Source organism: Thalassophryne amazonica, chromosome 16 (assembly GCF_902500255.1).
Source record: "Thalassophryne amazonica chromosome 16, fThaAma1.1, whole genome shotgun sequence".
NCBI lineage: Eukaryota > Metazoa > Chordata > Actinopteri > Batrachoidiformes > Batrachoididae > Thalassophryne > Thalassophryne amazonica.
In genome coordinates this window covers 49,511,765-49,526,771 of record NC_047118.1, presented here as the reverse complement: position 1 = coordinate 49,526,771, position 15,007 = coordinate 49,511,765, and the positions used below count along the sequence as shown (strand labels likewise).

The window sequence follows — 15,007 nt, the reverse complement described above, 5'->3', positions numbered from 1 at the left end:
ACTGTAGTTCTCAGTATGGTACAATATTCAACATATTTGTGGTATTTTTTCCACGCCTGTCGGTGACGTCATTCGCCTGTGAGCACGCCTTGGGAAGGAGTGGTCCCGCCCCCTCGTCGGATTTTCATTGTCTGGAAATGGCGGAATGAAAAGGACTTTTTTTCCATCAGAATTTTTTCAGAAGCTGTTAGAGACAGGCACCTGGAAACCATTTGAAAAATTTATCTGGCTTTCGGTGAAAATTGTACGGGCTTCTCAGAGAAAAGGACTGTTACTACAGCTTTAAGGACCCCTTTAAGGATGCGCGGCGCGCCGCGCTCCAAGCTGCGACGACGCGGCACAAGCCACCGGACCATTTCTAAACGGATGGCTCTGTGGATACGAGACCATCGTGTGCTCTTTCTCTGGTTATCACAAGAGCTGGACATCAGCCATTTTCTGGCAGATTTCACTTTTAACAAGAGATTTTGTCATGGAAAGCCGCGCAGAGGCTTCACGCGTAAAGACCGATTCGCTTGGAAGCAAGACAAAGGAACACCACCGTTTCGGCGTGTCAGAGGACAAGTTTGGACATGCCTATCTCAGCTTTCAATGCTTACCAGTCCAGTAAGTAAGCGCAAAACGTGATTGGCCGGTCGACGCAGGGAGCATTGTGGATAGTGTAGTTCAGGTTCTCTTTGGATGTTGCAGTGACTCGTCCACTCGACACAAAAACAAAACAGAGTAATTTTAACATTATTTTGTTTTATTTCTTTGTGGCTGTAATTTAATTGCCAAGAGGAGCTCTCATGGTGCAGCTGTGTGTACAGAGGGAGGGACTTGTCTTCACGTTTAGACACTGTTTTGGATTTTTAAAAAAAAGATGCTTTATGTGTATTATTTCTTCAGATGAATCCCACTGAAACTAACAGGTAAGAATTTATATTTAATATGTGTATTTTTTTGTTCTGCCAATCAATGCATTAATGGATGTATTTCGGTTGTTTAAGCCACAGGGTTCAAAGTGTGTGAAAAAAGCGGCATCTTTTAGCTCATAAATGATGGTGTATCTAATACAGAGAAAAACTGACTTCTAATACTGTGTTTTACTGCTTTTGAAAGATGATGACAGTGTTTGGAGTTTTATTTTTTAATTATTAATTTTTCGTGTGTTCTGTGTTTGTGATCCTTGAATTTACCCAGCAGCCCTTGCAGCGCTTAAAGTGAAACTGGCTTATCAGAAGCCAACAGTGTAATCTGATGTGGTCCTGTCCGAATCAATACTAATAGTTATCGGTTATCTGTAATAAAGATAAATTTTTTTTTTAGCAGTTTATCTGTTTAATCGCCATAAAAGATAACTTTTCAGTTATCTGATTAATGTTATCGAAGCTAACCTTTTGGTTTGCGGTGCCCACCACTGACACTGCTGCTGTCTCACGTTAATAAAGTCTATTGGCAAACATCTGGAAAACCATTATTTTGAAGTGTATACACACACACACACCACACACACACACACACCACACACACACACACACACACACACACACACACACACACACACACACACCACACACACACACACACACACACACACACACACACACACACACACACACACACACACACACACACACAACCCCTGGCAAAAATTATGGAATCACCGGCCTCGGAAGATGTTCATTCAGTTGTTTAATTTTGTAGAAAAAAAGCAGATCACAGACATGACACAAAACTAAAGTCATTTCAAATGGCAACTTTCTGGCTTTAAGAAACACTATAAGAAATCAAGAAAAAAAATATTATGGCAGTCAGTAACGGTTACTTTTTTAGACAAAGCAGAGGAAAAAAATATGGAATCATTCAATTCTGAGGAAAAAATTATGGAATCACCCTGTAAATTTTCATCCCCAAAACTAACACCTGCATCAAATCAGATCTGCTCGTTGACATTGACCCTGTGGCATGACATTGACCCTATGTGTCTTTTTTGCAAGGAATGTTTTCGCAGTTTTTGCTCTATGGCAAGATGCATTATCATCTTGAAAAATGATTTAATCATCCTCAAACATCCTTTCAATTGTCCAAAATATCAATGTAAACTTGTGCATTTATTGATGATGTAATGACAGCCATCTCCCCAGTGCCTTTACCTGACATGCAGCCCCATATCATCAATGACTGTGGAAATTTACATGTTCTCTTCAGGCAGTCATCTTTATAAATCTCATTGGAACGGCACCAAACAAAAGTTCCAGCATCATCACCTTGCCCAATGCAGATTCGAGATTCATCACTGAATATGACTTTCATCCAGTCATCCACAGTCCACGATTGCTTTTCCTTAGCCCATTGTACCTTGTTTTTTTCTGTTTAGGTGTTATGGCTTTCGTTTAGCTTTTCTGTATGTAAATCCCATTTCCTTTAGGCGGTTTCTTACAGTTCGGTCACAGACGTTGACTCCAGTTTCCTCCCATTCGTTCCTCATTTGTTTTGTTGTGCATTTTCAATTTTTGAGACATATTGCTTTAAGTTTTCTGTCTTGACGCTTTGATGTCTTCCTTGGTCTACCAGTATGTTTGCCTTTAAAACCTTCTCATGTTTGTATTTGGTCCAGAGTTCAGACACAGCTGACTGTGAACAACCAACATCTTTGCAACATTGCATGATGATTACCCTCTTTTAAGAGTTTGATAATCCTCTCCTTTGTTTCAATTGACATCTCTCGTGTTGGAGCCATGATTCATGTCAGTCCACTTGGTGCAACAGCTCTCCAAGGTGTGATCACTCCTTTTTAGATGCAGACTAACGAGCAGATTTGATTTGATGTAGGTGATAGTTTTGGGGATGAAAATTTACAGGGTGATTCCATAATTTTTTCCTCAGAATTGAGTGATTCCATATTTTTTTCCTCTGCTTGGTCTAAAAAAGTAACCGTTACTGACTGCCACAATCTTTTTTTCTTGATTTCTTATAGTGTTTCTTAAATCCAGAAAGTTGCCATTTGAAATGACTTTAGTTTTGTGTCATGTCTGTGATCTGCTTTTTTCCTACAAAATTAAACAACTGAATGAACATCCTCCGAGGCAGGTGATTCCATAATTTTTGCCAGGGGTTGTATATATACACACCCACCCGTTTTGTGTTCGGGGTCGCCACAGCGGATACAACCAGATCTGCATTGATATTTGGCACAAGTTTTACACCACTCCAGTGCTACCTGGAGAAACACACACAGCCTCTGGTGTTCCAAAGAGGTCTCCCATCTTCTGGTGTTCCAAAGAGGTCTCCCATCCAAGTACTAACCAGGTGCCGCACAGCTTAGCTTCTGAGATCTGACGGGATCAGGCTTACACAAAGTAGATCGGCTGCAAATATATATATATATATATATATATATATATATATATATATATATACACACATACACACTATTTCTACCTCATTCTCTTATTTTACTGTATTATTACAAGTATCATTATTATTGCCTATTCTTGCACACGCTGTTTGATGCACATTTTCCTCCACTTGCACCCATCTTGTGTGTCTTTTTTTTTTTTTAAGAGCTGAAGTAACGTGAATTTCTCCACTGTGAGATCAATAAAGTCTTATCTAAATGTGTGGAAATTCTGCACACAGAGGCTGGTGGCAGACTTGATGCTCTAGCCATTGTAACAACAACAAAAATCACCCAGTTCAAAAACACATGAGGGCAGAAATTGATATGGCATGGATGTGTGATCTGAGCATGTGTTCTTCGAGGTCTCTCCTCACCTGTGTGACTGCCTGCGTTGTGGGCTGACTCAAGCCTACATTCACATTCATTGGTCCACTTGCAGCAGCGGAAAACTGGCCTTGTGGCAGGAACTGCCCCTGGTTGATTGACTGAGCTACCATGTTATTAGCATGACTACCCATCATTCCTGGAGCCTGCGGAATCCTTGACGGGGACATACCCATCTGAAAAGAAAAGCAAAAAGAGAATGGGGCATGGGGCGGGCAAATTACTTTGAAAGTAGTGATGAAGCATTTGTTTCTTCATTTGCTGCCTCTTATCACAGGTTGCAGTAGCAGCAGAGTAATGGCCCAGTCACACGGCACACAGTGTTAGCTGAACGAAGGAAAAAAGACACAAAGCCACAAATCGTCGAGAAAAAGTGGATGAATGAGCCAGCACTTCTCCCATCACTGAAAAGCCTGCGAGTGCAGAGCGCATAAAAGCCTGAAATGAAACCGAAACTAACAAAAGAAAAATGAAGCGAATGGCGACCTTGACGCTGTGATCATTTCTGCAGCTGCGTTGTTTTGGCAACAGGTTTGTCTTCACTACAGCAGCGTATGCGTGCACATGCATGATGCAGCCAGAGACAGCTGCAACGTGCGTAAATAGTTACTTTATCAAACGTTCTTGTCGCTATTGTTTCTGTATGAAATCATTGCTTTTTGTCCCACACATGGATGAGTCACGTTCAGCTAGTTGGATCTTCAGACTTGGGAGGTTGGATGAAGTTGGACGACAAAATCAAACAGAACGCTGGCGGTACAGGACCTATGCAAACGATGAGGAACCGTCAAGACAGAAGGCAAAAGGGAATACGGACGAATTGAGGTTGTCGTCAGGATTTGTTCACATTTTTCAGCAGTTTGAAAATTCTGATGAAGCACCAGCTACAGAAACAAAGCTGGATGATGGTTAACCGATGTCTCTGAAAGTCAACGCAACTCCAGATTTCTTGTTTCGTTTTGGCTTTGGTGTCCTTCGTTAATGCCGTGTGACCGGGGCTTAAAGGCCTTGTTCAAAGTGCCAGCAAAAATAAGATTTTTGTGCACATATGTTTTGAATCTGATTCTGTGTTGCAAGTCTGAACAGTTAAAAGTCACACAAAATCACTTTCAAGCCTCTGTTGTAGTTTGAAATGTGATTAAAATCGCATATTTGTAAATTTGTTTTTGTATGAACACTTAGATCGGGTTGCAACCGTTCTGTTGTGTCGGACTTTTTAAATGGCACGTAAAGAACAAGAGCTTTACACAATAAGAGCCGGTGACCTCCACCCCCCACCCCCCCAAAAAACTATAAACAACATAATAATATAAAATACACTCAACAAAAATATAAATGCAACACTTTTGTTTTTGCTGCCACTTTGCATGAGCTGACCTCAAAGATCTAAAACATTTTCTATATACAAAAAACTTATTTCACACAAATATTGTTCACAAAACTGTCTAAATCTGTTAGTGAGCACTTCTTTCCTGAGATAATCCATCCCACCTCACAGGTGTGGCACATCAAAATGCTGATTAGACAGCATGATTATTGCACAGGTGTGCCTTAGGCTGGCCACAATCAAAAGGCCACTCTAAAATGTGCAGTTTTGCTTTTTTTTTTGGGGGGGGGTGTGTGTGTGTGTGTGTGTAAGAAAACTAGTCAGTATCTGGTGTGACCACCATTTGCCTCACGCAGTGCAACACATCTTTGCATAGAGTTGATCAGAAGCCAGACACCATCGAATATGAGCATTTGCCCACTCAAGTCAGTTACGACGACGAACCACAGTCAGGTCAAGACCCTGATGAGGACGACAGGCATGCAGATAAGCTTCCTTGATACAGTTTCTAACAGTTTTTGCAGAAATTCTTTGGTTCTGCAAACCAATTGTTGCAGCAGCTGTGTGGGTGGCTGGTCTGAGATAATCTTGGAGGTGAAGATGCTGGACTGGTGTGGTTACATGTGGTCTGTGGCTGTGAGGCCGGTTCGATGTACTGCCAAATTCTCTGAAGCGCATTTGTAGACGGCTTTTGGTAGAGAAATGAACATTCAATTCACCGGCAACAGCTCTGTTGGATATTCCTGCAGTTAGCATGCCAACTGCACGTTCTGTCAAAGCTTGCGACATCTGTGGCATTGTGCTGTGTATAAAACCCAGTGGCCTTTAATTGTGGCCAGCCTACGGCACACTCAATTAAACGTACGCCAGTGTTTTTAATACGCTCAGCATACGCTGGCTAAATCATCAAGGTGTGACAGGGGAGTTAGCTCAATAAAGATGACAAGTAGAGAGTCCCTGTCATCCATTTTTCTGTGTGCCGTTTGGAAACAGACTGCATTTGAACAAGTTAAAACAGGCTACTGTATAAGTGAGCAGCTAAGCCCTAAGGACAGACACGCTGACATCTACAAAGAATTTCAACACACTGATGACAGCTTCCTTTTCATTATCTTTGAAACATTAAATGACATGGCCCACTAAACTGTTGTTGATAAGTGTGCTGTCATGCTGTCGGCCATTTGTAATTGTCAAAGCCATGCTAATCGTTCAGTTTTCCATTGTGGTATCGAAGATGAAGATATATGTCTGTGTAATTGAAAATTACTTTGTGCTGTATATACACATCACATATACTAGTCCATACTGAAATTATTAAAAGTGGAAGAAAGTTAATTATACTGTGTATTGTTTTGCAAATTAACAATATCAGATACACAGCTGATAAACACAGTAGATATCAGAAAAAAATATTAAATCATATTTTAAGAAAGCCCCAGACATATTTCCTAGTGGCATGCTAAGAAATTCCACATTAGATAGAAAAACAATAAACCAACATAAGACAAAGAAAAGAAGTGAAAGACCTAACCGTTTGGACGGAGCTCATGTTCATCTGCTGTTGATGGCTCATGGGGGAGGCAGCTCGTGCTCCAATGGGTGCCTGAGGCATCTGCACATTCTGCATTGCCATGGGGTTAAAATGATTGATTCCTGTAAGTGCAAACACACATGCACACACACATTTGTTATATTTTGAAGATGTTATTTAATATTCTTTGATCTACTTGAACAGAAGTACGGATCTTAAACGTATAGGGCCATTAAGCTTTTTAAGATTTAAGGCATAAAAATAATTTTCTTTGGCACCACTATAATTTTATTTTATTAGCCTTTACATAGGGGATTCATAATATGGCATTGACAATATGATGAAAATTTCCATTATCTAGAAAGAATTCATAAAACGTTCCTCAGAAGTGGACATTTTCAAAAGAACAGATGACCTTGAACTATTCACAGCAGTGATGGCTGAGATAATAAAGTCCATGACAGTGATGTCATAGATCACATGGGGGCTTCCCCAGACTTGTGGGAGGGATTCTAGGAAGGACACGGTAACAGCCAATCAGAGTGGCACTGTGACATTACCAGCTGGTCTCTCTCTGGCTACTAATCCAACGTGGCAGGAAATGCTCAGAAATTGTGGCGTTTCTGTGTAAATCCAACATGTTTCTCATATATTATGTAAAAGCCAGTGAGAAACATTTTAAAGCTAAAAACACTGTTCATGTAACCAGATAACACATATGAAGTGATTTAAAAGACATCGCATGGACATCAGCATGCATGCGCATTACCCAAGGTCAAAGTTAACTTCCGATCTTTTTAAAAGCTCATGCATGTACACAACCTCCTGCAAATGGCATTAAAAAGAAAGAAAATATTAATTATTGAATTCCCCAAATAAATATGTTCTCCTCATTAAAATAAACCAACATAACACTTAGGTTTCAGCAGAAACTAAATTTTGTCAGTTTCATGAAATATGGGCGCCTCTATCGCATTAAGTGTTACAGGACCTATAAGTGACTTCAAGTTTAACTGGTAGAAATATTTTTAGTCGCATGTTCTGTATTCACTACATAAGGCAACTTATTAGCTAAATTCACAGCCATCAATCACCAAAGCACGCCACAGGAGTATGCTTCCCTGCTGACATTGTTGCAGAACAGATGGATACATACCTGGAGACACCTGCATACGGTTCATTATCTGATTTGGCACATTGGGCATAGGCACAGGTCCATCTGAGGCAACACAAAATATAGCAGCATTATTAATCAGATGACAGCAATGTTTTTTTAGACTTGATTCATGTGGCAGCCGTCATTCTACCAAAAAGCCCTAGAATAGTTCTACAATGCAAACAAAACCCCAAAAGTGTCTTTCCTATTTATATTTAATTGCAACTATGAATACAAAGAACTTGGCTACTAACTGGGAGGTCGGACAGGCTGTCCCGGGCCCATGGTGTTGGGCTGCGCATTACCAGGCTGCTGAAGTCCCGCTGTCCCCACCATACCAGGTTGTTTCTGTAGCCGTGAGCGCCTCTTCTCCTCCAACTCTTTTTGAATTTTGTATATCTTCTCTGCTAGGAAGTGATAGTACTCATCCTGTTAAAAAAAGGAAAACTATATTTTAATAATTGCTAAGCGCTGGGTTATTAAAATGCCAAGCATTTACTGCCCTCATGACAGGCCTTAGATGTGTAAAATAGTCTGGATAGCATATTAGTTACCCTGCTGTTAGCAGACTCATACATGTCACCCTCAACCTTGCGTGCATAAGCCACTAGGTTCTCCATTCGACGGTCCTTCAATGCTGCAGGATCTGGGGTGGGGAATATGGCTTGTACTCTGAAAACAGAAAAGAGTAAAAGAAAAGTAAATGGCAACAATATTCCAAGTCCTATCATGACTACATGTAACAGTTTTGGAGCAAGTCAGTTTTACTGTTCAACTTACAGTTTGTGCACCAGGTGGGTGCGCAGGTCCTGAGTTACATGCTCATGCCAGGCCTTCCTCACCCCTGAAGCAGAAAGAGGGGTGGCAGCGGGCAGGCTTCCCATGCTTCCAGGTACTGACCCATCTGACATCAGCTGACTACAAAGAAAAAAAAGAAAAAGACAGAAAACATCAACTTTAATTTCATTTTGTTCATAAAACCATTCAGAATGTGACTGCCACTTGCAGAAATTCTGCTGAGAATAATGTGTTCTGCACAGTGTTTTGACATTTATAAAGAATAAATATCTGAAGTTATTTTCAAGATTGCATTTATTGTGGCAGCTTGCATCCTTTGGGAAAGATTAATATTCATAATAATATTAATTAAAAAAAACACTGGGTGCTCAGAGAGAAAAGGTCTGGACAAACCTGAGGTAGAAAAGAAGTAAGGACTCACTTGTTAAGTGTGGTGGGTAGTGATGAGTCAGAGTGAATGGCAGCTTGGTCTGAAGTGGGGACACTTATTCCTCCTACCATCTGGTTCATCTGATTAGTGCCTGATAAATACAAAACCAGCAATGTGATGAGCAAGACTGGTAGACAATGAGAAATCCCGACCAACCACAGTCGTGACTAGTGTGATAGTGCACCATATGATCCATCTGATTAGTGCCTGATAAATACAAAACCAGCAATGTGATGAGCGAGACTGGTAGACCATGAGAAATCCCGACCACGCCACAGTCATGACTAGTGTGATAGTGCACCATATGTTTTGCGCAAGATCGTCGACACTGTGATAATACAGAACACACACTGGGATTACTTTTTTAAAATAGGAAATAATGGCAGATAAATATTTAGTATCATTTTGGTGTAGGTCTGATCAGCACAGCAGCATTCCTGTGATCAGACCCATAGACAGAGAGTCTGTGTGGCGGAAATACTTTTGTTGCAGGCATAACTCATTATAAAGTAATTTTCCCAATAACACAGTACTCCGTATGCTGGCCCTTCCCTTTTTGTTCGCTGGTACTGAAGGAGTCCTAGTTACTTTCTTTTCCTGCTCTTAGTAATTTGCTTTCATTCAGCAGGCCGTTGTGTCTGACCTGAGGTTGTAGCCGAAAGAAGTGGAGGTTCACAGTGTTCTCAGGACACCACAGGGGCAGCGAGTCGGCTGTCGCCACCACCAGAGACCACCAGTTACTAGCTTTGTCTTCAATGTGGGAGGGCGACATGCAGAGGAAGGCTGTGAGCAGCATGGAGAGATTAGAACTCCTCCAGCAGCTGCACTCGGTATGTCCGTGCCCGACAGGCGAGAAGGGCAGAGCGGGAGTGCCACCTGGGTTAAGGCAATGCGGCCATGCAGGGCCAGTCCTCTGTACGACTGTGGCAAATGCAAATGGCCTGCATCTATATAACACTTTTCCAGCTGCATCAGAAACTCAAAGTGCTTTACAATTATGCTTCACATTCACCCATTCACACAGAAACACCGATGTCAGGGTGCTGCCATGCAAGGTGCTCACTACACACCGGGTGTTGTATGGCTGGGGGGCCTGGCTGCCTTTTGTTTCTGTCTTTTGTTTTTCCTTCCAGGTGGCTTGCATTTGGGACTGAGTGGCTGTGTTGCTGAGGTTATCAGGACCTCACCCTGATCACCTGCGGCTCGTCAGGACTCACAGCTGTGGTGCATCTATATGGATTGGAACATGGTGGCATTTAAGACTGGAGTATACAGTGTGTATTTGCCAGAGACTCGACCTTGTGACCAGACGGGTGAGATCGTCGTCTCGGGAGCCATCTCATCATCAGTGGATGCAGAGAACGTCCAGGGTTTGATGCACGGTCTGTGAAAGAGGAGGGGGTGAGGTCTCACGCTCGTCAGCACACTTCCTGAGGTACGTTAGATTTTGTGACTAACGTTTATACAGTCAGTAAATGTGGTGTCCCTCACACCTTATTATATTGAGCTGTACGTTAGTCATGTATCGGCTTCCACTGCAGTGGAGTTTTGTGAACTGGATGTTCCATGCCTGCAGGTTGGGAAGCTGATTAGTAATTAAGCCAGGAAGTGTTTGCTGTTTATGTACACCTTTGAGTGGTCTCTCTGTGTGTAGAGTGCGGACTCACATAATGGTTCCTTCTTTCACAGACTCGGTTTGTTGCGGCCACCTGGGGGGTGTCGGCGGGGTCCTTGGGTCTGAACGGCTTCTGGCTCCGGACCGTTAGCGCTGCTGGGAGCGCACCGTATCACCACCACGCCAGACCGCACACTCTTTTCTTGTTTTGTATCACATCACTGTTATGTATTAAATTCAGTTAGCCTTTGTACCGTGCTCTGCTTATTTCATACTGGATCCTTCAAACGCTGGTCGGTTCTCCGAGCTGCGTCCGACACATAACACCGGGAGCAACTAGGAGATCAAAGACCTTGCCCAAGGACCCTGAGTGTTTAAGCTCAATGTTTTATATTTGTAAATTGTTCAATCTATTTTTATTTTTTTGAGGGTTGAGGTTCTTTTATTTAACGTGGGTAACCAACGAAAGTCTCAATGAAAGACTTATTTCCAGAAGGGCCCACGGCACGTGTCTCTCACTCCTCCCCAGCACTGTTGTTAAGAGTGCCAGTTGGGAGCATGGGTGCAATCGGGAAGCAAACCTAAATTGCTGGCGTCCCAGTCCAACGTGCAAGCCGTTACGCCACCACCTCCATGATAAAGCCAAATAAAGCTGCAGTTTAACTGTTACTGCTCTGACTGCAAGAACAGTCTCAACTTTAATTAACTTAGTTAAAAAAAAAAAAAAAAATCTATATCTAGTAATCCGACCTTAAAAAAAATAGCACAGCACTGTTTTGTGTTTCTTTATATTCTAAGAACATCTCTGCTCTTCATAATGTGAGTAAAGTGTCTCCAAACACTCCAGCAAGAGGTTGAAGCTGCGGAGGAGACCTTCATCTGGTTAAATGCCGAGGGTCCAGCTCACCTGTAAATGGTAAATGGACTGCAATTATATAATGCTTTTCCATCTGCATCAGATGCTCAAAGCGCTTTACAATTATGCCTCACATTCACCCCGATGTAAGGGTGCTACAAAACAAGGTGCACACTATACACCGGGAGCAATAGGGGATTAAAGACCTTGCCCAAGGGCCCTTAGTGATTTTCCAGTCAGGCTGGGATTTGAGGATCTTCTGGTCTCAAGCCCAACACCTTGAACACTAGAACATCACCTCCCCTGTCCTCTGAAAACTCACACCTGCTGCGATGCTTCGAAATAAAACAATGGCTGTTTAAAGAGCAACTATTTTATCATTTGAAAAAGACGTTTTCTTTTATATTTTAACATTAAATGAATGAATCATTAAACATGTCCATAAAGCTAAAGTTTATTCAAAAAGATACTTGCACAGGTAGAAGAAGCCCCACCCCTATTGTGCACAATTTCAAAGCATTCACAATTGCTAGACAAGTCAAATTCATATTTTAGTAGTTACTCTGTCCTGATTACAACATTAAAAGCAATCACATAGTGAATGAGGATGCAATTAAATCTTGAAATGGCTAAATTAAAAATGCTATCATGAGGTTTGTCACATTGAGAAATCCTAAGTAACAGACACACTACAGTCATTGCTCCATTATCTCCTGATGTATTTATAATAAATATTTATATTTATTCACAATGTCTTTTTTTCTGGTTGAATTGCAGATATGAATGAATCTACCAGACTTAATAATGTACACATTACTTTTCATGGGATTTTATTTGTCTAATGTCCAAGGTTCCTTATAATGTTGATCAAGAAATCATCTCATCTGAAACAACAACAACAGGTAAGTTATGGTTTTAATTTGGAGATGACCATCAAAGATCACTAAAGAATCACTTTTTTAACTTAACTTTTAACTTCAAAATGTACCGTAATCAAATTAATCTTGAAGTAAAAAATAACATTTGTAAGGATTTTCTTTAGAAATCTGCTGTGTATAAATTAGCAGTTCTGATGCTCTTCTGACACACATTTCTACACTCTTGTCCTCCGTGTTTTGGCCCGATGCCTCGTTTCTTTTGGCTTTAAAGTAAGGCTGTAACAAAGACAAACAAAAATATCTTGGGCTTTACTTTGCAAAATTTGGCCCTCAAAATGCAGGAAATAGTGTTTCAGAGCGTGTGGGGAAACCCGGTCACAATACTTGCACCTGCAGCGCTCACTGCATGGCTAGATCTCACTGAATTCTCCCCTATGCTGTGAAAAAAATCCTGGTGCGAACCCTGGTGATGTTAAAAAGACATACTCTAACCATCTCATGTCAGGGATCTAGTGGCCTTCTTGAGATGTGGAGACTAGATTTCAGTCTGTCATGAAATATCACTGTTAAATTTTCTGTCAGCTGACAAATGGAATAATCAAATATTAATTTAAGCACCAACTATAATCACACGCATGTAAACGTCTCAGGTCAGAGTTAAGTCCTGTTTGTACTGTACCTAATGGGTTCATATTTCGCAGTTGCAGGTGTTGGGGGCCTTGGGAGTTTTGCGGAGCAGCACCTTGGCTTGGATTTTGGTTCTGTCCCTGAACAGGGGACTGATTCCCATAGGGAAGGCCAAGGGCAGCATACGCCCTCTGCATGGAGCTGGGGTCAATGTGTGTGGCGGCGCTGCTCATAGCTGTGGCGCTGGGTTGGCCAGGACCCACTGCGCTGATGGTGTTCTGCAAACCAGCTCCCGGAGAACCTACCATGGCTGGAGTGGAGAGGAATGAAGGAGAAAATGAAGAAGTAGTTCATGCATTGCATGGTTTGTCTGCATTTTTACTGCTACATATAAAAATATTTAAAACATAGAAACAAAAACTGAATAATGAAAATCGTTAAAGTGGCATCTCAAAAATTTCAATTCTTAAAAAACAGAATTCATCAAATACTTAACTTATTATTTATACATAAATAAAAGAAGAATTTGTTTCTCTATTACATTAATAAAAAGTTGAGCGGGGGTTCCATTTAAGATCTCTCTACTGTTCCCTACTGTGTTGACTACTGACAGTGAGCATGCTGCCTCTGTGGGGGATTTAAATCTGTCATAAGGTCTTCAACCAATCACAGGACAGCATTTTGCTAGGCCTTGCCCCCACTGATGAGAGCCATAGAACCTCTCCTCTGGGTGTCATATTTCAGGCCCAGCCTTTCTAGAGGAATCCGCTCACTGCTCTAGTACTTACAGTTAGCAAGCCATCACAGAGCTGTAGCAGAGAACAAGGCCTGCAGGTGGCACCACTTACACCAACCTGAGGCTCACTGACTGTTTGTTGCCTTGTAGTTTACAAATTTTTAAAGCCTTTTTTTTTCTGGAAAATATGCAACAATACAGACAACCGAGCAGTAAAATACTACTTCAGGTAGGTTTAAAAGGAGTAAGAGGATATGCTGGTGAAGTACTCACGTTGCTGGTTTCTCTTGTCACTAGCATTCTTCAAAGGCAGGCAGACTGGACAGTCATGCCTTGTGCAGTTCTTCCAGTGTGAGATGATCTGTCTGGATGATGCACAGTGAGCCACTGAGTGATAAAACAAAAACCAGAGAGATAGATACCCAAGGTTAAACATTATAGCACCATATCAAATTACTATGCAATGCAATTTAAACGGGTCTGTAAAAACAATCACTTTACAGGTTGCAAAGGCACAAACACATTGCTTCATTTGCTATTCACCTTATTCAGCCCCGCCCACTTTCACAACAGAAGCATTTCCGTTTTGTCTTAGGACTTCCGGTGAGCGGTGTTCTCAAGATAGAATAATGGAAGATATTCCATGGGTAGAAACAAAAACCTTTTTGAAAAGCTCAAAGAGAACGACCCTGGCTCACCCATGGGTCATAACAGAGTGGGAAGATGACATGAAAAAGTGGCCCTCGATTATTTTTCACTACTTTGTGTTGTCGCTCGGCGTGGACAGTTTGGATATGAGGAACTATGAGCTTCGCACCGCACAGTGCTGCTGAAGCTTGTAAAAAAGCACAATCAAGTTAAAATACTACTCGACAAGTAGTACCACCGTAATGCCAAGATTACGTAACGTTAATATACGTATGGTGTTATTTCATGCAGTGCTTGGTTGTATCAAACGCCAGAAAATGAGTAAATAAGATAGCAGCTAATGCTACAAACACAGCTTACCCGTTTGTCTCGCTAGCATCCGCCGTGGCTTCCTCAACAGAGCGTTATAGTCCAACCATTTCTCTGGGTAAAGATCCAGTGGTGTGAGTTTTTTCTCAGTAAAATGAAAAGAACAGACATACGGACGTTTGGGTGGATTTTTCAAATTCAGCGCCTTTAGCCAGCACCGGAGATCCTCTTTCAATGGAGGAGGGAACAAGTTAAATGGTGGTACACAGCACTCAGATCTCTCCTTTCCATGTTCAAAAACATCGTTCTGAAAGCGATAGTTTCCTCTTC

General features: G+C 41.6%; 1 protein-coding gene across 1 annotated transcript in view; it reads right to left on the bottom strand.

Annotated features, from left to right (window-relative positions):
- The window catches only part of crebbpb (CREB binding protein b), a 144,525-nt gene that overhangs the window by 37,705 nt on the left and 91,813 nt on the right, over positions 1–15,007 (bottom strand). Inside the window, 9 exon segments of the mRNA XM_034190327.1 lie at positions 3,757–3,942; positions 6,625–6,746; positions 7,781–7,843; positions 8,035–8,209; positions 8,335–8,452; positions 8,561–8,698; positions 9,000–9,099; positions 13,037–13,294; positions 13,994–14,107. Coding sequence (XP_034046218.1) covers positions 3,757–3,942; positions 6,625–6,746; positions 7,781–7,843; positions 8,035–8,209; positions 8,335–8,452; positions 8,561–8,698; positions 9,000–9,099; positions 13,037–13,294; positions 13,994–14,107 — 1,274 coding nt within the window.